This window comes from Geotrypetes seraphini, chromosome 12 (assembly GCF_902459505.1).
Source record: "Geotrypetes seraphini chromosome 12, aGeoSer1.1, whole genome shotgun sequence".
NCBI lineage: Eukaryota > Metazoa > Chordata > Amphibia > Gymnophiona > Dermophiidae > Geotrypetes > Geotrypetes seraphini.
The window spans coordinates 28,797,793-28,823,049 of record NC_047095.1 but is presented as its reverse complement, the minus strand read 5'-3'; the positions used below and the strand labels follow the sequence as shown (position 1 = coordinate 28,823,049).

The 25,257-nt window shown below is 39.7% G+C and overlaps 1 protein-coding gene across 1 annotated transcript in view; it reads left to right on the top strand.

Moving 5' to 3' along the window:
- HS2ST1 (heparan sulfate 2-O-sulfotransferase 1) overlaps positions 1 to 25,257 on the top strand; it is a 145,460-nt gene that overhangs the window by 93,934 nt on the left and 26,269 nt on the right. The window contains exon 2 of the mRNA XM_033916565.1: positions 16,918 to 17,156. Within this exon, the coding sequence (XP_033772456.1) occupies positions 16,918 to 17,156 (239 nt within the window). The remainder of the gene's footprint in view (positions 1 to 16,917; positions 17,157 to 25,257) is intronic.

Here is a 25,257-nt window from a genome sequence, read left to right as displayed (position 1 = left end):
TTGCTGATCTGTTGTTGGTGATCTGTTGCTAAAATCGTCTGTAGTATCTGAAGATTGGAAGGTGGCCAGTGTTACTCTGATTTTTTAAAAAGGGCTCTAGAGGAGATCAGGGGAATTACCGACTGGTATGCCTGACTTCAGTACTGGGCAAAATAGTGGAAACAATTATAAAAAAATAAAAAATGTGGAACATGTAGACAAACATTGGAAGACTGGGCATCCAAATGGAAGATTAAATTTAATGTGGACAAATTCAAAGTGATGCACATTGGGAAGAATAATCTAAATCATAGTTACTGGCCACTAGGGTCTACCTTGGGGGTCAGCGCTCAAGAAAAAGATCTGTGTGTCATTGTGGACAATGTGCTGAAACCTTCCACCCAATGTGTGTTGGCAGCCAAGAAAGCAAACAAGAATCTAGGAATTATTATAAAAGGGATGGTTAACAAGACTAAGAATGTTATAATGTCTCTGTATCGCTGCATGGTGCAACCTCACCTGGAGTATTGCTTTCAATTCTGGTCTCCTTATCTCAAGAAAGATGTAGCAGCGCTAGAAAAGGTTCAAAGAAAAGCGACCAAGATGATAAAGGGGATGGAACTCCTCTCATATGAGGAAAGACTAAAGAGGTTAGAGCTCTTCAGCTTGGAAAAGAGACGGCTGAGGGGGAGATATGATCAAAGTCTACAAAATCCTGAGTGGTGTAAAATGGGTAGAAGTGGATCAATTGTTTTACTGCATCAAGATTTACGAAGACTAGGGGACACTCGAATCACAGGGAAATACTTTGTAGGGAGTTTGTGGTACAGTGTTTAAAGCTACAGCCTTAGCACCCTGAGGTTGTGGGTTCAAATCCCTCGCTGCTCCTTGTGACCCTAGGCAAGTCACTTAATTCCCTCATTGCCCCAGGTACAGTAGATAGAGTTTGAGCCTGCCGGGACAGATAAGGAAATGTGGTAAAGGACTTGAATGTAAACCACTTAGGATATAAGTGGTATATAAATAAATAAATAAAACCAATATGAGGAAATATTTTTTCACTCTGAAAATAGTTAAGCTCTGGAATTCTTTGCCAGAGGATGTGGTAAGAGTGGTTAATGTAGCTAGTTGTAAAAAAGGTTTGGACAAGTTTCTGGAGGCAAAGTCCATAAACTGCTGTTTAGATAGACATGGAGGAAGACTGCTTGCCCTGGATTGGTAGCATAAAATGTTGCTACTTAGTTATCTGCCTTGACCTGTTTGAAAAAAGAACGAATATAAATGATGATTAACATTTTCTCTGCATACAGTGTGCTTTCTGTTTTTTTAATTTTGTGGTTATCATTATGTATTAAGATTATATTGTGTGTATATATGAAAAATGAATGGAAGAAATTGCATTACAATTAGTACTATTATGGGGGTGAGGGCTGGGGCGGAGCTTGGGTGGGTCTGGGGTAGAGCTTGGGCGGGGGGTACTCAGTTGATATTTGTTAGTCTCATGGGGTACTTGGTTTGAAGAAGTTGAGAAGCTCTGGTTTAGACTAATGGTATATGTGTACTTATGTGTGCACATCTACTCCTATCAGTTGATAACACCATTTTGAGGTTTTCTTTATTCTCAGAACTGGGTAAAATATTTTTGAGAGGCAGGGAGATTTTTCTTAAAAAAAAAAAAAAAAAAGTTTGTCTACAAACTAGGAGAACATCCAAGCATATTGTTAGTTTTCCTATTTGTGCTTAAAGATTGTCCTTCTGTTTTATGAAAAATATTGGCTGACCATGGAGCTTACTATAGAAAGATCAACAAGATACGAAGGCATGCCGTGATGAACAGCCTTAAACATAAGGACTAGAATCTTAAATTTCTCTTGGTAGAGGATAAACAAGTGGATGAGTAAATCACAGTCCAGACAGATGTGGGAAATGAGATTGATATAGGTAACACACAATTCCTTTTTCTCTGGTACTGTTCCATCATGCTTTTTCCGTGTCCTTCATTCAGTGCTTTGCTGCCAAGTTCTTAGACTTTTATATTCCTAGAACAGTACAGTCAGCAGATGATGTTGACATATATAGTGCACTGTTCTAAATAAGGATCCAAAAGAAATCCCATCTTGAATTACATGATGAATATCAAACACTAATGAAACAGTAGTAGGTTTTCAGGATCACTAATTCTAATTTTCAGGCAGCTGCTGCATTAGATTTTAGTGATATCTAAGCCCAGCTGTAGCTGAGTCCTCATGAATCCTGGGTTTTTTTTCACCCATTAGTAACACTGAGCACCAGGTGCAGTTGTTCAAGCATGAGTATAATGTTATTTTTGTACCTTTTTGAATTTTAGAATGCAGTCCCTTTATAGGCTTCAAATCTGTTTTGAAAATTTTTCTAGACACAAAGCAGTATTATGAAAATGTGATAATTGCCATATTTATTAGTTTCCTACCATTACACTAGTAGGAAAAATTAACTGCCAGAATGTTATCAGGGCTTAGGAATCCATGAACAATGTTTTAAAAAAAACTTTTGCTGTATTTTTTTTTAAACGGCCTTCGAACTTTGGCAGGATTATATCTTCTTGTCCACTCCTGGCTTTGGGTGGAGCTACTTTCATCCTTTGGAGGGTGGGTGACTAATCTTTCCTTCAATAGGATTCATAGCTTTGTCTGGTACAGTTCCATCTATGGATGTAGAATGCAGCTCCAGGTGCCTGCGTGGCACAGCTTCATCTCCAGATGTGGAGCACAGTTACAGCTGTATGTGTGCCATGGCTCAATCTCTAGATGTAGTGCATGGTACCAGCTGCCTGTTTGGCACCATTCTATCTCTGGCTACAGAACGTGGCTCTGGCTGCCTGTCTGGCACTGCTTCATCTCTGGATGTAGAGCACGGTTCTGGCTGCCTGTTTGGCACTGCTCCATCTATGGATGTAGGGAGAGGCGGCTCCGGCTGCCTGTTTGACACCTCTCTCTCTTTTCTCTCTCTCTGCCCCCCTCCGGATGCCTGTTTGGCTCTACTCTGGCTGTGGAGTACGGCTCCATCTTTTTGTTTGGCAAAACTACATCTCCAGATGTATAGAATGGCTCAACCTGCCTGTTTGGCATGGCTCCATCTCTGGGTGCTGAGAGCGGCTCCGGCTGCCTGTTGGGCATGGCTCCATTTCTGGATGTAGAACACAGCTCCAACTGTTTGTTGGGCACTGTTTCATCTCTTCTGATAGGCCAATGGCCCTTCCGGGCTGGTCAGCATGGCTCCATCTCTGGATATTGGTTATAGTACATGGAATCACTTGACAGTGCCTTCCCTGCTGCTTGCTATGGTTTGCTCTATCACTTTAGATGCTGTGCTGATCCATCGCTTGACACCGGGTGTGGCTCCTCTGTAGATCATGATCTGCTCTCTAGCTGTTGAGCACTGCCCTGTTAAGGACCGCCATGCTCAGCTCCCTGAGTATCATTGGTACAGCTCCCTTACACGGCTTATTCTCTGATGTCTGCCTTTTCTAGCGTGCCATTCATCCTGTCTGTCTTGTTTTTTCTAAGTCCTGTGGCAGCTTGGTTTTGGTTTATTTACCTCCGAACTTTGGTAGGATTGTCTTGTCCACTCCTGGCTTTGGGTGGAGCTGATTTTGTCTTTTGGAGGGCAGAGACTGATCTTTCCTTTGATAGAATTCATAGCTTTCACTGGTTACAGCTCTTTCGCTTAGTATATCCTTTCTACGTTCAATTCAGTGTTCTCCCCACCCCCTTTATTAAGGACTACTTTGCTACATCCCATTTGTCTTTGGATTCATCTGCTGCTCATGACAAAGAAGGAAAAATTATGTTCTTACCTGATAATTTTCTTTTCTTTAGTCACAGCAGATTAATCCAGAGTCCTACCCTTGATGTTCTTTTGTGTTTCTTTTGGTTTTTCTTATCTTTGCTCCACAGGTGTTGAACTTGTAGGCAGCCTGTGGATTCAGCGACTGTGAGGAGGGAGTTATATGTCAAGTGGCTTTTCATGTTAATCCTGCTGCTTGAAATATTGGCTAACCATCCTATATATGACTGAGGTCAGTTTTGGTGTTCTTTATCTCTACCTGCTAGTGGATGGACTTAATCTACTCGTCTCTGGATTCATCTGCTGTGACTAAAGGAAAGAAAATTCTCAGGTAAGAACATAATTTTTCCTTTTCTGAGATGAGAATAAGGTGATTCTCATTTAACCAGGAAGAAATTACTGACAGATCAGTATTGAGATTGATGAGATGTCTGCATAATAGAATGTGTCAAGACCAAAACTAAGGAACTAAGAAACAAGTTAACAGAAGAGATAAGACTGAGCCTTGTGGAACCCCAGTTGTTAAAGTATAGCTATTAGAATCAGTGTCTGGTGAAAGAAACAGAGAAAGTGCAAGCTGATATCAGCGTAAGAAGCAACCAGTGACGAACTGTGTCAAAAGTAAAGGTTAAATCCAAGGAAACTAAGATAGAATAATCTCCTTTCTTGATCACATAGTGAAGTTTGCTGATTAAAGCAGTTATAATAGTCTCACACTTGTGACTCACATAAAATCCTAATTGACGAGGGTGTTACTCGCTGCAAAAGGTGAGAGTTGCTGAAAAATCACTCCTTCAGTAAGTTTTGACATGAAGAATAGATTTCAGTAATTTGATGGAAATAAACAATCTAAAGAAGGTTTTTTGAGGGTTGGGCAATTTTCAAGTGCTGGCATATTGCTATTTTCCATATGGTTAGAAATTGCATCAATGCAGGTGCAGGAAGACCGTGACAAAGTAATGTTAACTGTTTAGATGGAATGGATCTAAAGAACAGGCAGTAGCATGAGCAGAAGCTACCATCTTTGGTAATGATGCTAAACTAGGGATCGTAAAAGAATCCTATTGATAGACAAGTGTGAAAGAAGTAGTATTCAGTGAGATTGAACAGTTGGAGATAGAGGGTTTGTTTTGTGACTTGAGAACTAAAGTTTGGTAGAAGTGAGGACAACTTAGAATGAAAGTATTGTGCTAACATTTCGGCAATAGGCTTAAAAGTTGAATCTGTTGAACCTGCTGAAGTAAGCTCTTTTAAAATAAAGAGGTTCCCCCCCCTCCCAGTTTATTAAAGGAGGACATGATCAAAGATGAATAGTATGCAAAAAATTTTAACAGTGCTTATAGTAAGCTGAAGCTGATGAAGATCATTTTTTCTCCAGAGTCTTTCCGTATGCTGTATCTGTTTTTAGTCCTTTTAGAAGATAAATATGTCTCAAGGTCCCTGTAAGAGAAAAATTTGTAAATTGGATTAGCCAAAATAGAATTCCAGGAGGAAAGTTGGTGAGCAAGATGGAAAGCTAAAGTTAGGAGAAAAGGACAGAGAGAAGAAGGATCAGTTCCTGAGCATCTGTTGTTCAGGCAAGGATTATTAGCTAAGATAGGTAGATAGAGTACTAGAATGTGATATAGCAACTGCGAAGGAGATTAATAAATGATCAGTCCAAGGGAATGAAAGGCTATTGAAATCCTAAAGTTAAAACAAATCAGAAAAGGAGCTTGATAGAACTAGATCTAATGTGTGCACAGCCACAGCATAGAAAAAGGGACATGTTGGATAAAGCTCAAATCTTGTAAAAGAGAGAGAAAAATTTATCATAAAACCTTTGTGCGTTGTCAACATGGAAATTAAAATCGCCCAGAATCACAAGATTCAGATAGTCAATAACAGCTTTAGAGAGTAAGAGCTAGATTTCCACAATAATTAGCATAAGATAAATGGGAGTAATTAGCATGGGAAATAACAGTTCACAGGATTGGGAAGACTGTCTAACCAGCAACAGAGCATATCTGTTTTTAGTAAATAATTTTGCAATATGAATTGCATTCTGTGGAAGAATCGTACAGTTGTTAGCTCAAGCTCTGACTAGCATTTGGTGACTGCTTCATCTCCTCTGCAGTTAATCTTTTTTATCTTTCACATTCCTACTGTCCCTTTCCATTCCAGTTCTCCTTATTGTCTTCAGACAAGGTGAGATCATTCCACTCTTCAAGAGAGAGAAAAATTACAGCACCTTATTTATCCTGTTAATTCACTTCCATTTCTCTCCTCCCTGTTGTATCCACATTACTTGAACATTCTCTTCATCCTACCACTCTGACTTCCTGAATCTCGAATCATTCTAAATTGACTATGATTTGGTTTCTGCCCTCCTACATTCCATGGAATCGGCCCTTTTCTAAAGTCTCCAGTTACATCTTCATGGCATGTAAAATATTGTTTAAAAAATTGAACCATATGTTAATGCGTATAGTTTAGTCAATTAAGGGCCAATGTTCTTTTTTTTTTTAAACACTATTGAAGATTTTCCAATCTTCAATAGTGCAGTACATAAATGTATCATATATAATTAGTCAATATAAGCACATTTAACTTTCAAATATACATAACCAACCAATTTCTCCCCCCCACCCACCTAATGATAATTTAATGAAGCACAGAAACATAGAAATCCACAATAACCTTAACCTATTAGCCATGTCCTTCCATACTCCCACCCATCCCAAGTGTAAATATTTAAAAATAAAATTATGACAGAAATAACCCTCTCCTTCCACCCTTCCCTGGATGTGTACCAAAATAAACAAAAACTGACTCACAATCAAAAACCTATTATAGTGAGGTAACAAAAGATGTCAATGGGCCCCATACCAATTGAAATATATTACCATGTCCCAAACTATCAGCGTTCATCCTTTCAAATCTATAACTGGAGCAAAGATTTACCCACCAGAAAGGAAAATTTAAACAATCATAGTTCTTCCAGTTTCGGGTTATCATCTGGATGGCTATCCCAGTCATTATAAGGAAAAGATGGCCTTTATATTGATTCATAGGGGGTTTAACATGTAATAATGTTCCATAAATGACTGCCTCGTACGTTAGTGGAATTGATGATTCCAAAATGTTATTAATCGTATCCCATATTGACCTCCAAAAGTTAAGTATCAAAGGACAATAAAACAGATGATCCAGTGTCCCAATGTCTAGATGACAGTACTAGCATCTATTAGATTTAGAACAGTCTAACTTGTGCAACCTAACAGGTGTCCAAAAAGATGTATGTAACAGAAAAAAACATGTTTGTCTCATAGATTGTACATTTCATCCTCCAAGTACAAATTTGTGGCCATCGAGACACAGAAATATACTGTTTTATCTCAATGCTCCAAATGTCATGAAGATCATTTTTTGGTTTTTTATTCAAAGAAATCAGATATTAATTTATACCACTTGGCAGCTTGATGTCCTATAAAATCTGTCTGGAAGGAAGAGTGGGTGGGAGGTGAGTCGGGTTCTTTGCTAGAAATGCCATATTTTGGCTTCGGTAATGACCCCATGATGCAAATGCCTTTTGAAAGTTGTTATGAAAATTAATAAAACCAATATATATTTGGAAATATTTGCATCATTGTCATTATTCCTGCACACCTAAGAGCAGGGCTAGCTGCTCAAGTGGCACCCCAGATGGGACTGTTGCTTTAGGGCGCACTTAGGTCAGATTACCCTGCTTAGAGGGAGATGGGAAAACATAATTATTATTCATTATATCTATTTTATTGACATTATACATGTGGGGTTTTATTTTCATTAGTTAAGGGGAGGGAGGTGAAAATGTTTGTTGTTGAAATATTTGTATAGTTAAAGTGCTTTTGTTTGGTTCATTTATGTATAAATTCACTGTATTGCACTGTTAATAATTGAAAACTAATAGATTTACAAAAAAAAAAAAAAGAGACATTTGTCACATGGGCATTTAAATATTGCTATCATATCTCTTCTTTCCCATCATATTGAGATCTTTAATTCTGCTTATGAGTATTATAGAAAATTAAGAAGCTTTGATCACCTGGGACAACTTGAAACTTGACATTCCAGATCCTACTGGTAAATAAAATGGAGTGTGTAGTGCAAGGGTTCAAATCCCTTGCTGCTCCTTGTGACCCTGGGCAAGTCACTTAATCCCCTCTTTGCTCCAGGTACACTATAGTTTGAGCCCACCGGGACAGATAGGGAAATATGATAAAGTACCTGAATGTAAAGCACTTAGGATATAAGCGGTATATAAGTAATTAAATAAATAAAGGAGAACACCAGGGTTGACTTGGAAGTATCAGTTCCAAATGATTAGTCTGTGTATTGGATGGAGAGGCAAAAGATGCTTAAAATTACCATGAAATGTAGTTGGAGATAAAAAAATATGTGGTTGAGCGATATAGAAATATTTCCCGTTGTTAAGGGTGCCATAGGTTGATCAAAAAGAATTTTCAAGCACACCTGGATAGGTTGGCCTATATATTGTATCTTATGAACTGCAGAAGGAAGCTCCTTTTGGCATAATGCACGTGTTATGGTGAATGTAAATAGTAGGAGCAAGGATTGTCATGCTAGATACAAAATGATCACATTTGAAGAAATTGCTCGAATTAGAAATTGATCTTTTGACAAAGTCTGAAACTCTGAGATATATAACACCTGACTGGATTGGAAGGTTTGGGAGCTAAGCTCCTAGGCTTCTGGGTCAAGAACATTCTGGCTGTGGAAAGCTTTTGCATATTCTCCACTCTAAATACATGGACTGCAAAAGTACCAAATTGGCCTCCACCTAGCACCACAGCAAATTGATCAGAGGCATATGGGCGCATAGATCTACCGAGTGGATTTTTGCATCAGCTGAATGGAGTATACAGTTTGTGCTTTCAATTATTTTTTCATACATGGACTTCATGGATGTGGAGGAGTTTTCTTGTTAGATCCATTTTTCAAGATATTAAAGAGGCCAGTCTACAATTCCAAAGCAATATGAGTTTAGTATAGGAATTGCCAATTGTTTGTTGTTTTTTATTTTATTCCATGATGTTAATGTCTGTGTGGAACACTGTCAAAGGCTTTGCTAAAATGAGTGAGTGATTGTGCAGAAAACCATGCAGTGAGCTGTTTTATGCATCGGGTCAGCAAATCTGATTGTCGTTAAATCAGTCAAAATTGGTTTAATGACAATTGTTAGATGATTGCTGACTTTAGTGCATTTGGGCCCCTGTGTTGTTGCATACTGTCCTAGGCTGCTTGCAGAAAATACTGTCCCCTTTTCACCCACTAAGCATGTGGTGAAATCATTTAGCTTAGCAGGATTTAAAAAAAGGTTTGGATAATTTCCTGTAAGAGTAGTCCATAGGCCATTATTGAGATAGCTTGGGTAAATCCACTGTTTATTCCTAAGATAAGCAGCATAAAATCTATTTTACTACTTGGGATCTAGCTAGGTACTTGGCACTTAGGTTGGCCACTGTTAGAAACCAGATGCTGGGCTTGATGGACCTTCAGTCTGTCCCACTATGGCAATTCATATGGTCTTATGTTCTTACAGTGTGCCTGATTTGGGTGATTTCTTTCTTCCTCTCTGTTAGATGTGCTGCCCTGATGTCTTTGTTATACCTAATGTTTATGAAGCCACTGAAGCAGATATTACGCTGATATATGAGTGTAAAGCATTTGACATTTGGTGAACACAATTAACATCAGAATAATAGTAGGTAGTTTATTTAATCTTTGCCAGCGCTGTTTATGCTCTTTGGCAACCCACCTTATTGTATAGTTTTAATAATTTATATGTATATCTTAATATGATTACAGTTGTGTTAACAATTCATGATTATTGAAAGGCTTTTGCTTTTTTAATTAGGTATTTTAATTAATTTCTTTTTAAGAACATAAGAATAGCCTTTCTGGGTCAAACCAATGGTCCATCAAGCCCAGTAGCCCGTTCTCATGGTGACCAGTCCAGTTCACTAGTATCTGGTCAAAACCCAAGGTGTAGCAATATTCCATGCTACCGATATAGTACAAGCAGTGGCTTCCCCTGTGTCTTTCTCGATAACAGACTATGGACTTTTCCTCCAGGAACTTGTCCAAACCTTTCTTAAAACCAGTTATGCTATCCGTTCTTACCACATTCTCTGGCAACGCATTCCAGAACTTAACTATTTTTTGAGAGGAAAAAAATTTCCTCCAATTGGTTTTAAAAGTATTTCCCTGTAGCTTCATCGAGTGTCCCCTAGTCTTTGTAATTTCTGATGGAGTGAAAAATCGATCCACTTGTACCCGTTGTACTCAGGATTTTGTAGACTTCAATCATGTCTCCCCTCAGCCATCTCTTTTCCAAGCTGAAGAGCCCTAACCATTTTTGTCTTTCCTCATATGAGAAGAGTTCCATCTCCTTTACTATCTTGGTTGCTCTTCTTTGGACCTTTTCTAGTGCCACGATATCTTTCTTGAGATAAGGAGACCAGAATTGAATTAAATACTCCAAATGAGGTCGCACCATGGAGTGATACAGAGGCATTATAACATTCTTAATCTTGTTAACCATCCCTTTTTAAATAATTCCTAGCATCCTATTCCACTGCTGCACATTGGGCGGAAGATTTCATCGTATTGTCTACGATGACACCCAGATCCTAGATTTAAATTGGGTATCCCCTCTTTTTGTGTGGTGTTACTGGATTATTACAAGTTCTGTCTTTATCTGGTGGTAAGAGGGGCATAACCCAAAAGTCTGAACTGGTCTAGCATGAATTTAAAAAAAAGAAATTAGAAATAGGAAGAAATTTCACCTTTTTTCTAATATCTTTGGAATCAATTTTACTTTTTATCTTTCTTCTCTTTGTATGCAATGGTATGCTTAGAGGATTATTGTATTAGATGTAAATTAGAGGATAAGAGTCAGCTTATAACCAGATCTTTCATAACAGTTTTATTTATATTTGGCACTTTTTAAATTGAATTTAAAATGAAGTTGCTAAATAGCCATATACCAAGGTACCACCTTGGATTACTCAGTGATTCTGGGTAGATTAGGAGATTTACTTTCAGTTTGTTTTTGAATATTTTTTATTATCTTTCACTAAGAAATTGCTCATAACATAGAGGAGAGGAGGGATAGGGGAGATATAACAAGACATTTAAATTCTTGAAAGGTGATTAATATACAAACAAATTTTATTTCAGAGACATGGAAATAGTAGAACTAGAAGGCATGAATTGAGGTTATTGGGTTGTTGATTTAGGAGAAACATCAGGAAGTACTTTTTCACAAAGAGGGTGGTTGACGCCTGGAATGCTCTTCCAGGAGAGGTGGTGGAGACAAAAAAATGATAATTCAAAAATGTGTGGGATAAACTCCTAGGATCCCTAGATAGAAAGAGAATTCACTGTATAATTTTGATGATAATCTTTAAAGCTTTTAACAGAGCTACTTACTACGATTTCTTCAACTCTACATCTTTATCATTCTCCACAAGCACTAAGATAACTTCAGTGAGTCTGTCTGATGTTCCACCCTTTTGCTTTGTGAGACTGGAAGAATATAGATCCTCCATTTTTGCAATAGTTGGACCATAACTATAGAATTTGTTACTAACCTCAGAGCAGAGAGAGATCAATTGTTACTTAAGAAGAAATTGGAAACTCTTTCAGGAAGTCTTTGAGGAAAAAGTAGTGGCAGTTGTTAAAATGACATTGGTAGTAAAGCAGCATGGCTGCTAAGCACGTTAACTGGTAGACACAGATACAAGTTTGTTTTTAAGGATTTTTGTCTGCCTTATTAATGACTTATTATGTACGGTGTGTTTAGTTGTTATCTGCCAAGAATGGTAAATTGAGTGGGCTATAAATGTTGTAAATAAAAAATAAATAAAACAAAATGGTGCTTAGACAGCTCCAGTAGTTGGAAGCAAGGCAAGTGCAAAAACAGAACAAAGTTGAGAATGAAAATTTTATAACATGAAGCATATGCTTTGTTGGGCAGACTGGATGGACCACGCAAGTTCATATACATTGCAGTATACCATTGTCTGCTATGATACTATATTACATTGAAATGAGAAACAAATGATCTATCTCTAAAATTAGACATGAAATCCATCTTCCCTTTCATTATTAAATTTTACCTCTTACAGCTGAGCCATTTCTTCAATATGAACCAGTGTTGACTTAGACTGACCTGACCACATGTTGCCTACATTTGAGTCCATTAGTATTAATAGATTTGTAAAATATTACATTACACAGTCTTGACCACTTGTTGGATTACAGACAGGTTATTCAGAATGCAGCAGCAATGCTTTTTCCTTGAGTAATCTTGACATAATAGGGATCTTAGATTTTTGAAAAGGCTTTCACAATTTAAATTAACATAGAAGCAAAATATGTGCTCTTCCGTCTCTTAGAAAGAAGCATATTACCTACTATTAATTATTTCTATAGCGCTACCAGATGTTCGAAACGCTGTACACAGTCACAAAGAAGACGGTCCCTGCTCGAAAGAGCTTACAATCTAAACAGACAAGACAGACAAACAGGATGCCATGGATACAGTTAAGGGAAACGGGTAATCTGCAGGCTGGGTTGGTGGCCAGTGGGGAGTAGGTTATGGGTTGAAGACTTGTCTGCATCGGCATAGAGTATATGCTAAGGCAGTATCTTCTGCTGCAATACAGTTTGCTTTCTTTTATCCAAGCTAGCACTACAAAATTATAGAAAGGGATAAAATATCAGATGACATTGTTTTCATGAGAAAGTTATCTCTATTTTACTCCTTTCAAACGTGTTATTTCTGAATCCAATTTTATTTTCAGTCTTGATATATTGAAGTATATATTTTATTCTGTTATCCATGGCCAGCCACATGAAAATCATAAAATATAGAATGTATTCAAAGTAAGACAGTCAGTTCCTGTACATAACAAGTAAGAATTCCTTTTTACCAGAGTTGGATAAAAACAATTAAGGGAAACGCAGCATTAAATTTGATCATATTCAAGAATATCCTCTTCCCCATGGAAGGCCTTTTAAGAGTCTAAGGTGATTTATTTTTTTCCAGATACGTACAAATTATTCTCAGCTGTAATGCCGACCATATGTGTCAGGAATGTGTCCAGTTTTTATTAGACCTGAAATACATTTGTATAATTCAATTTTTCGTAACCATTCATTGTCATCCCCAGCTTGATTGTATTTCAGCATAATATCTAAATGCTAGTACTTCCAATATACTTTAACTGTAAATGCATTAAAGCAATGGTCTCAAACTCAAACCCTTTGCAGAGCCACATTTTGGATTTGTAGGTACTTGAAGGGCCTCAGAAAAAAATAGTTAATGTCTTATTAAAGAAATGACAATTTTGCATGAGGTAAAACTCTTTATAGTTTATAAATCTTTCCTTTTAGCTAAGTCTTAATAATAATATTGTAATTTATAGCTAAAGAGACATGTGATCAAGAAACAGTTTTATTTTACTTTTGTGATTATGATAAACATACCGAGGGCCTCAAAATAGTACCTGGCAGGCTGCATGTGGCCCCCAAGCCGTGAGTTTGAGACCACTGCATTAAAGATAATTCTATAAGCTGGCACCTAAATTTGGATGCCAACAGTGTGCCTAATTTATAGAACAGTGGTTCTTACACATGTGATTGTTGCCAGTAATTGGCAATTGATGCACCTGCTTGGTGCTATTCACCTTGAACTCTTAGCATGCAACTGTCGGAGAGAGGGGCATATGTTTGAATGGAGCATGGGCATGTCATGGGTGTACCCATCAGCTGCACATGTTTCATGGTGCACTTAGGCATGCCCATAGCCCACTTATACCAGCCATTAACCTGTTGTAAGTAGGCACATGTAAATTATGGCACACCAATACAATATTGCATTAATATTCTGTAAGAACTTAGGTACACCCTTAAGCTATTATAGAATTGGCACTACACGTGCCCCTATGTGGTGCCTAAAATAAGATAACTAACAAAAACAAAAAAGGGAACAAAAAACAAAATGAAAATGCCTTTAAACCACGAAGATGCTCAGAACCATTGCATGGTAAGAAAGTGACCAAACCAGGGCAGCAACCCTTGTAAGGACTTTCAAAGAGTCTTATCATAGCACCATCCTCAAGCGGTAGAAAGGTATTTAAATTTTGGTGAGTGTCTTTTTATACTATTTTTTCTTTTTTCTATTAAATGTCCATTTGAAGTGTCCAATACTTAAGTGAAAACTATGATCCTCAAAATAGGCAAAACTATCATATCATATCATAGTTTTCACTTAAGTATTGGACACTTCAAATGGACATTTAATAGAAAAAAGAAAAAATAGTATAAAAAGACACTCACCAAAATTTAAATACCTTTCTACCGCTTGAGGATGGTGCTATGATAAGACTTTTTGAAAGTCCTTACAAGGGTTACTGCCCTGGTTTGGTCACTTTCTTACCATGCAATGGTTCTGAGCACCTTCGTGGTTTAAAGGCATTTTCATTTTGTTTTTTGTTAGTTCATAGTCTTTTGGGAACTTTTTCTGTTTGAATTTCACCCAGTTGTTATATTGGGGCCTAAAATAAGATGCCAATTTATAAAATTATACCCATAGATTTTTTTTAATTTTTTTATGAGATTTACACATGATGCATGGTAGTACAGTATCTAACATCATTGCATCTAGTGTTATCTGTAAGGTTGAAAGTAATTTATCTTAAAGACCTTTAGAGGAACGCAGATCTAATTCAATATTCAACCCTGCCGGTGAAAATGTATTCATTTCAAAAACACTTTGTTGCTCCATTTGTAACAAAATATTTTCTCCTCACCAATGAGGTCTGGCTAGTTTAAGAAAAAAAGCCTAAGATCAGAAAAGTATGTGTGAATAATTCAAACAATGTTGAACTAATGGTGAGACCACCTCACCTCTCCTCATATTACTTCTATGTTCAATTATGAAAGTCTTAATTTTTCTCAAAGTTTTTCTGGCAAAAATCAAAGAACATGGACAAATGGTAATATAACGTTTTTCCAGTTGAGGGATGTATGAAATCCACATTCGTAAGTGAAGGTGGACAGACAGAACAAGATCCACAAGAGAAACGGCCGGCATCCTTATTAGTCTCAGGTATTTGAATAGGAAGCACAGAGTAAGCCACAACTGTTGCTCCCAATAACCTCTTTACCTCCATTTTTGTGAAAAACCATATCAACTGGCTGTCTCCAGTCCTTTGGATCCACTCTGGTACCATTGAATCTACTGCATCTAGGCCTATTGCGGCATCTTGCTCGACAGTACAGTGGTACCCTGGAATCCAAACTTAATCCGTTCCAGAACCCCTTTTGAGTTCCAAAATGTTTGAGTTCCAAGACAAGTTTTACCACTGAAAAGAATAGAAACTGGATTAATCCGTTCCTTGGTCCCACAAACTCTGCAAGATCGGGCCTACCTGGCAGAAACAGCAAGATCAGGACCCCCAGCAGCAGAGGCAGCATGATCGGGACCCCCAGTGGCAAGACAGCAAGATTGGCAACGGTAGCTGCAAGTGGTGTTCAGCCCAAAGCTTCCCTCCCAGGCGGAAACAGGAAGCTGCGTCAGAGGGGAAGCTTTGGGCTGAGCACTGCTTGCAGTTCGGATTCCAAAGCAGCGTTTGGATTCTGGGGCAAAAATGAAGAAAAAAAAAAGTTTGGATTCCAAATCGTTCGAGTTCTGGGGTGTTCGTATTCCGAGGTACCACTGTATATGCTTCTAGTTAACTAGCTAGATACTGATGAACACAGTTCTCTGAAAATCATTTAAAGTCTTCTTGCTTACATTCATACTTGTGACCATTTTCTCTGTTCTCACTTCACTGAGCACTGAACAAGAATATTTCTTGAGCTGTTTTGCTTTTTTCCTTGTCAGTCTCAAAAGTATTCTTTCCTATCACATCTAGTCCCACTTTTGCACAGCTTCTAGTCACAGACTGATTTTGTGTTGTTTTATTTTTCTTTTTAAAGATCGGTGACCTGGACTCCTTGTTTTACATTAATAACAGTTCATATCTTTGTGCTTTTGCTCTGCCTACTTCCCTAGTTTGTTAGATTCACCAGGTACTATTGCTTGACTTTGTCACCTCTTGTAGTTTAAATACTAAATATTTTCTAATCGATACTTTAGAACAGTGTTTTTCAACCTTTTTATACCTATGGACCGGCAGAAATAAAAGAATTATTCTGTGGACCGGTGGTTGAAGAACACGGGGCTAAGTCGTGGGCCAGACCCTGCCCATCTCTACCCAATCTCCACCCCAGACCCCGCCCCCATAATAGTACTAATTGCACGTCCCGTGCCTCATCTGGAAACCTTCCCTCTGACGTTGCAACATCAGAGAGAAGGCTTCCGGTTCAGGCGCAGGATGCCCGTAGGAGCCACTCGCTGCCCATGGCTTTGTGCACTGAATCAGTTAGGAAGAGGGAGCTGCCTCGAAGATAACGCCGCATCGATCGCACCGTGGACCGGCGGTTGAAGAACACTGTTTTGGTCCTGATGCACGTGCTGGCCCTGTGGACCGGCACTGGTCCATGGACCGGTGGTTGAAGAACACTGCTTTAGAAAACCACTTTAACCTCTTTTTTTTGTTTCATTAACTTTACCAACAGAGTTGTTCATCTTATATATTTTTAAAGTTTGCTCACTGCTCTTCTCCTAGCTTTTCCCACCCAGTTATACTGTTTAAAGTGGTGATAGGATATCCAGACAGTCATTCCAGAGAAACAGGCATGGAATGGCCTTCCTGAGTTAGTACATATTGCTCCATTTCTGGTCATGTTCACATCCTACTTAAAATCCAATCACATTTTCTGATCTTGACTGTCTCATGTTAAGCATGTTCAATGCTTAAATGAACAGTAAAAATATTTTTCTTGTCTCAACTATACATGATAATGGGTATTCTCTATTTTATTTATCTGAATATTGTGTATGCTTAATAGCACTGTAGAGATGTTAGTAATGATGGCATTTAGAGTTGCTTTCTGAACTGTGAAATAAAGCATATTTATCTTTATTTCTAGTAAGTTTGTACATTTCCTTTGCAGAAAGGGCAATTGCAAGACACGAGGTCCGAGAAATAGAGCAGCGGCACACAATGGATGGCCCTCGACAGGATGGCACATTAGATGAGGCTGAAGATGTGGTGATTATTTATAACAGAGTACCTAAAACAGCAAGCACATCTTTTACAAACATCGCCTATGATTTGTGTGCAAAGAATAAGTATCATGTTCTTCATATCAATACAACCAAAAATAATCCTGTTATGTCATTGCAGGATCAGGCAAGTTGAATTTTTTTTTAAATGCATGCTCAAACACATGTAGTTGAACACAAAGTGGAAGACGCATGGTTTTGACTATAGTAGAATATGCAGTACCCTTGTGCAGTTTTTCTATATCTCACAGGTCCATGAAAATGTCTCTTGCAGATAGAAATGTAAATGGAAAATGTAGATGTAAATGGAGGGACCTTACTGAGTCGAGTGTCCTGCAGTTATTATTGTACTTTACCTTATGATTAGATCCAAAGCACCGATTAGCCCTATTTTCAATGGTTTAAAAATTTAACACGACCATATCAATTTTCAAAAAGGCAGGTTCAGGTAATTGGTTTTTTTTTAGTCTCCAAGCATTATAGTTGGAGCTGCATAGGTTTTTTTTCCTGTTGTTTTTTTTTTTTGTTTAGCTAGGCATGGTAGTATTTTGGCTAATGATGGTAATAGATAAATAAGGCACTAGTTCAGTTAATCAGATTCCAGGTGTGCCACCAGGGATTGAAGAACACATGACGTATAGTTTCAAGTTTTCAAGTTTATTAAAAATCTTTTTAAACCGCTTAATCTGTATTCTAAGCGGTGTACACTCTAAAATTATTTAAATACATGTTAAAACAAGGGATACTAGGTAAAAACCAAGTGTCGTAACAAAACACTGATAGACATATGGACTTAATTCAAACAATAGGAGAGTGGGGAAGAACTACAATCGTGAAAGAAAAGTGCAACATAAAAGGAAAATACAATAGGTTATGGAAAAATTATCAATTTAATCTAAATGATGTCCTTAAAAAGACAGTTGTTATCCAAAGGCGTCCTGGGAACAAGAATGTTTTTAGTTTTGTGTCACTTCCGGCATCGGCACACCTCCTCCTCTCTGTCCCCACATGAACCTCATCTCATTTTCCCTGAGCTCGAAACCATGTCTAGAGGGCCTCTGAGCATGTGCATGCATCAACATGGATGATGTCGTGCGCATGTGTGCAACATCATCGCATCGACGTCTGCCTTTGCCCGGAGGCCCTCCAGACATGGCCCTGAGCTCAGGGAAAACAATGCGAGGTTTGTGTGGGGTGGGGCAGGGTTGTGGGTGTGCCACAGAAAAACATTTGCTCCGTTAGTGTGCCGGAGAAAAAAAAAAAGTTAGCATGATACTGCACTAGTTGATACATATTCAAATACAAAAGGCTTACGAGTCTTGAACCAGTGGGTTATTTGATCTCTACTTGCAAGTTTATATAGAAGGCGTATTCTGAATTTTTTTGCCCTTTTCTCCCCTATCTCTCTGCACTGTGTTCTTGCTCCTTAGTTTTCTCCTTTTACACAAAGTTGAAGGTGTCTTTCTGATCTGCTTTGCTTTTTGGTCTCATTTGTAGAGGTTTATCAGTGCTAAAGAGGTTTCCAGGTGCCCTGGGGCAACTCTGCCTGGGTGAAGAGACATACTCTCACTAAAAGAGCTCTGTAGCTGGGAGGGCAACCCTTTTTCAGGGCACCTATTTAGCCAGACTCCACTAACACTTTTAGTGGCTCAGGGACCGTTCCCCTGATAGCGAAGCTTGCTCATTACAGGAGCTTGAGCGCAGGCTGTATGTTATCCGTGTTGGTCCTGGGGACTTTATCGGTTGCTGGCTGCGTGTCATCGTCCGTTCTCCCCACCCCGAAGCATGTGAGGAGCTAGCAGCCCAAAGAAGCAAGGCATGTGGAATATTATTAAATGCTTGTCTGAAGCAGTAGTCTTCCCCATCTTCCAGCTGCTGCTTCAGCTGAAGCAGGCGCACCACCAGTAGAACTGAGTACTGCCTATTATAGTCTATGGGAGACATTCAGGGGAGTCCTTAATTTCCTTTTTAGTTGTTTCTGAGGCTTAGGTTCTCCTTACAACAATTTTTGCAATTATATTTCACTCTTCAGGGCTTTTTTTTTTTTTTTTTGCACCAAAACGTTGCTGCTGCACCCAGCTTAGATTTTTCAATCTGATTTTAAAAGCCTCAAAAAAATCTTGATTTTGATTAAAATCATTAGAGATGGACTCCTCAGGCTGTTTTACCCCCGATTCATGCCAGATATGCTCTGGCTGGTTGAGGAGCGTCCTTGTTTCACATGCCACTGGGCACTTGGGGGTGGGGTGGGAGCTTTGAGCTTAGCCCCTTCTGATTCTTCTAGGGCGATGGAGTTACCAGGTGTCTTATTTTGAGGGGAAAAAAAATCCCCCCAGAGCCCTCGGACAGCAACTCATTTTCTTCAAAGTGCAGACACTTTTGAGCCCATGATAAAACAAGGGGAGTCCCTGAAGGTATCCCCAGGGCATTCTGTTCAGGGATTTTCCCTTGATTTTGTCAGGCTTATGTTTGAAACCAATATGGGTTATTGGGGCCTCTCTGTGCCTTCTAGGGTCATGCCGATTGTTGCACATGGGGTTTTCCCTTGCAGAGCATGGTTTCCCCCTCTAACAATTCATCTTCAGGAACTGGATATCCAGTAGGAGAAGGGCTGGGTGACTAAGGGTCAAAATCAATACCTTTACTCCCTCTAAAAGATTCTTCAGTTTTGGAGTATTCAGGATCTCAGGCAGGGGCCACCAATCAGGAGTCTGTGAGGACCTGGACCAGGGTGAGAACCCAATGGTGTGTCGTCTTTTTAAGCCGGCACTTTGCTGAAGGTCATCACAGAGTCCTTGCTGGTATTGAAGCTTGAACCCTGCAGACTTCCTCTACTCAGCGTTCTGTCATGAACAGTTCTAAGCCTCAGACAACCTTTTTTTCTGTTGCATCCAGACATTACAGTGATGCTAACAGAGCATTGGGAGACACCGGAGGGTCCCTTGCATGTTGCCAGGATTATAACAAAGTTATATCCGCTGGCTCCTGATTTTCAAGAGCTGTTTGTCCCAACTAAAGGGGATTTGTTGATAGCACAAGTTGCCAAATGTTCTTCTCTATCTAGTGAAGGTGGAGTAATTCTAAAGGATTTAGTTCCCTCGAGTTTTTGCAGCCCAAATACATGACCTTGCATTTCTTAGCATTAAATTTTAGCTGCCAAATTTCAGACCATTCTTCAAGTTTCGCCAGCTCTTTCTTCATGTTATTTACACCACCAGGCATGTCTACTCTATTGCAGATTTTGGTATCATCTGCAAAGAGGCAAATCTTACCCGACAGCCCTGCAGCAATATCATTCAGTAGCTGAAAAGTTGTGACCCCTAATATGCCTTTCTTTGGCTTCTTTGATTCTGTGTGCTTCTGCTTTGCAGTATCTTGGTGCTGGAATCTCTTGCTCTCAGTGCTATTTTTTTTACACTTTAATGTCCTTTCTGCACTACATTAAGTACCCCTATTTCTTAGGTTAGGCTTGTTGAACTACAGCCATGAACTCTTCACACTATTTGTGAACTGCTTTGCTACATCCTATAAGTCCTGAACTGATTTGTGGGATGCTAAGGAAGGAAAAATTGTCTTACCTGATTATTTTCTTTCCTGTAGTCCCAACAGATCAGTCTAGAAGCCCACACTTGCAGATCCCTAAATTACTTGCTTCATTTAAGAATTGCTATCCTATTCTTTCTGTTCCACAGTTCTTTATGCTTCTACTTTGCAATTTATCTGCTGTTTCTTTATCTATTCTGCCTTCAATATAGACATAAATAAGGTGAAAGACGTGGACTCTAATCTCCCTGCAGCTATGCAAATTGGATCTCCTACTGGCAATGCGACACCAGCAGGACAGGAGGTCTGGAGAATGACTTTTCATCATGCTTGGAGTCTTACAGCGTCAGATGTCCTACAGCCAACTTGATTTACTGTTTGTGAGTGACGGTACCAACAAGGGTGAGGTCTGGTTGAGTGAACTGCACTATCCAGACCAAGGAGCAGAGAATAGAAGCTGGAAGATCTGTAAGCTGTTGAAAATAATGAACAGTATTCCAGAAAATCGAGAAATGCTACTATCTGCTTTGAAAAAATGAACCCATGGCTGATGTGCAGAGGTCGATGATGGCGGTTACCCGGCTGAAACAGCTAAAGCTCTAGGGATGATGACATTGATGACTGATGGAAATGAAATCAAGTCCTTCCTGACTTTTGTTCTATTATGCATATTTTATCTATTCCTTTTTATTTAATTTTGTTTAGTTTTCATTTAAAATTTTCTTAGAATTCTATTGTTTAACTGTTTCTCATTCCATTCTATTCATATGCCGCCTTTACCTTTCTTTTTCCTCACTTCTAATGTTTATTTTCTCTATATATTTTTATAATTGATTAATTCTTAAAAATATTTTCTAATTAATTAGTTTCTTTATAATACTTTATTATTTTCGAATGTACGTTTTATTTTTAACAGTATGTTATTGAGAGTTCAATGTATTCTTGTTAGGATGCTTTATATCTCATTTCCGCTATCTTTATTTTCCTATCTACTATTTGCTAATTTGTTTGTCTTTGGTACTTTAGTTAGATTGTGAGCCTTCGGGACAGTAAGGGAATTTCAAAGTACCCATTCTTTATTTATTTATCTTATTTTATTGTATCCTTTAATGTATATTTCTATGTAAACCGCTTAGAACTTAACGGATTTAGCGGTATATAAGAAATAAATAACATAACATAACATAACATTGTCTCCTGTTTTTGTTAGTCATTGGATGCAATAGCTATTGCTTCAGTTAATATCTGGTGTATCACTTAGCATCAATGCCTCTCACTTTAGGTACATTGTGATGAGCTCCTCCTTCAATAGTGCTGTATATATCATATGCAGGTGCTTTCTCTGTCCCTAGTGGGTTCACAATCCAAGTTTTTGTACCTGGGGCAATGGAGGATTAAGTGACAAGGGGGTCACAGGGAGCTGCAGTGGGAATTGAATCCAGTTCCCCAGGATCATAGTTCCTTGCATTAGCCATTAGGCTACACTTGCTGGAGATTAGTGAATGAGTTACCGTATTTTCACTCATATACCGCGTACCCATGTAAAACGCGCACACGGGTATAGCGCGCGGGAAACTGTAATTTATGTAAATAAATTTTTATATACTGCGCACACCCGTATACTGCGCATGCCGCCCCGACTCTCCCGTCGCCGCCCGACTCTCCTTTCGCCCGCCCCGACTCTCCTCTGGCCTCCCTGACTCTCCTTTCACCCTCCCCGATTCTCCTCTCCCCCTTGAAGTCCTATCCCCACCCTGAAAGCCTGATGCCCTCCCCCCGATGTCCAATTCACCCCCCTCCCCCGCAGGACCGCTCGCATCCCCACCCCGAAGGACTGCTCGCACGCACCCGCACCCCCACCCCGAAGGACTGCTCGCACGCACTCGCACCCGCACCCCCACCCCGAAGGACTGCTCGCACCCCCACAGCCTCCCGACCCCCCCCCCAACATGTAGAAGCTCCTACCGTTGTCCTGCTGCTTCCTCTTCCGGCGGTCCTGGCCTTTCTGTGAGCCCTGCGTCTGCGCTGCTTCCTCTTCCAGCGGTCCCGCCCTTTCTCTGACGTCAGAGAAAGGGCGGGACCGCCGGAAGAGGAAGCAGCGCAGACGCAGGGCTCACAGAAGGGCCGGGACCGCCGGAAGAGGAAGCAGCAGGACAACGGTAGGAGCTTCTACATGTTGGGGGGGGTTGGGAGGCTGTGGGGGTGCGTGCGGTCCTTCGGGGTGGGGGTGCGAGCGGTCCTGCGGGGGGGTGAATCGGACGTCGGGGGGGAACTATGTAAAATAAAAGTTGTAAAAAGCGCTCACGCGTATAACGCGCAAGGTTATGCATGGTTTGTAAAAATCATGTATAACGCGCACGTTATATGCGTGAAAATACAATAATATCAACCATGCTTTCTAAGTTTGAGTGATTCATGATTCTGCAGCATTTTCTGAACTGTTTATATGTTGCTTTGTCGTCTGATATACTGAGAGTTCCAGGGATGCACCATACCGTTAAGGGGTGGATAGTTACATTCCTTATCTATCTCTATCCCACTGGTCAGCAGTCACAACCCACAAGTTCTGAGTTGATCTCATAGGACTAAAGGAAAGAAAACTATCAGTATTTGTAGTGCTAATGCACAGAATTCAACCATCATAAGGTCTGAACCCTCCTGCCTTTTCCCTCCTCAGTCTCCAGTTCTTTCTCTCCCTCTAACTCCCAGCAAGACCTTTAATTGTTTCTGCCCTCTGTTGTCTCCTGCATACGGTAGCCCCATCTCTCATTTTTCCTTTCCCACCCCAGGCACACCCTCCTCCTTATTCTTCCTTTGCCCAGGCGCACACTCCTACCTCATTCTTTCTCTTCTCCTCCCCTATTGTATCTCTTTCCCACAGCACATCTTCAGGCTTGATTCCTCCCCTCCCCCCCCATGGCACACTGTCAGCTTTTTTTTAAAGTCAAATCTTTTTATTGAAAAAGTATAAATCAGTACATCAAAATAATAACAAAAGCGAACTACAGAACAAAGCATCCGATGAGTGATAGATTAGCAGTGCAGTACATGTAAATGTAATCATATATAGCATCATGTAAAAGATCAACATGTCATGCGGTACAATCACAGTAAGTTTGCAACGGAGACTGTCCCCTGGTTCACGCCTTTTGGACTGAGGTGGGGAATTTAGTAGGACAGATTCTATCATTTCCAATGTCTATATCATACTGCCAGGTAATCCTCCGTTCTGCCATACTGGAACCTCCACTCTCTCGATCACATTCTATTCTTCATGACATTCTCTTGGGGTTGGCCATAAAGACTGTGCTTCATCACTGGAAATGCAAGTCCCCAGTGCCCATAAACCAATGGTGGAATATGGTATTAATGTGCTACAAGTATGAATTACGTTTGGCAGAACGTAGGGGTTCCCAAAGGACTTTTTATACTGTCAGCTTTTTTTGAGGACAGATAGACATAATAATCTCACATGTGGGTAGTGTTCTCCACAGAGCCTAGTGTGGACACTGCCATAGTGCGCTTTCGTTCTAAATCTTTGAGGAAGTGCTCCCACACTAGCATGGGAACAGCAGTTTACCATTTTCCGTGGAACAGAGAGGTTGTCTTTTCAATCTCTCCTTAGCACTTCATAATTTTTTCTTTCTTTTGTTTTTTTGGTGCCTTCCTGTTTTTCTTTGTAGCTTGTTTTCTTCATTATTTTTCATTTTTTACCTAAATTCGATGTCTACTCAAGTTTTGTGTTTTCAAGCCTATGAGGTCTTGGACGCCCCTTTTCTCCCCAAGGAATATCAACCATTTTTGGTACACCCCACTACTCAAACTTCTTGGTTCACTGAACCTTTTGACTTAGAATTGGCCATTTTCCCCTCCAGGGCAAACAGGGTGCTGAGTGGTTTTAATAAATGTTCTCGATGCAATAGGACCATTACAGGCGCTGACCCCCATAATTGATGATCCATGTTTGGGTCCTGAGCACCATGGAATTGGCTGTGACTTCTGTCTCTGCATACCAAAGAGATTACATAAAGCCTGCAGAATCCAGTGTGACAAAACTTTTTAGATCTACATCAAGCATAACAGGGGTGCTCAGCATCAGCATTAATATTGCATTCACTGACTCTGCATTGAAAGTGTCTGGTATCAGACTGTACCATAGAAACATGATGGCAGATAAAGGCCAAATGGCCCATCCAGTCTACTTATCTGCAGTAACCATTATCTCTTCCTCTCTCAACGTGCCTATCCCACGCTTTCTTGAATTCAGACAAAGTCTTTGTCTCCATGTCAGCACAGAGACTCCTTAGCCTCTCCCTCCTCTTTCCCCCAGCAAGAGGAGGAGAAAATGAATTGCTGACATCTGGCTGTTTTCTCCATCTCTGCCAGACTAGACCCAACTGATTATGTGGACAGGCTTCTATACAGTCCCATGATTTAATGAACTGTTGGGTCTAGGCTGAGAGAGGAGGAGGAAGCAGTCTGTTCAGTGTTTAACTGCTCCTCTTGCTCTGCGATTTCTGTAGGGGAAGATTCAGGGGAACTCTTAATACTGGTTCCTGGGCAGAAGTCTACACAGCAAATGTAGAATTCTGGGTATTCTGTTAAGGTGGAGGACGCTTTGTGCAAATTCTCTGTTGTGCAATTGCTCAAAATTCCTCCACAGGTACTTTATATACTCAAATATA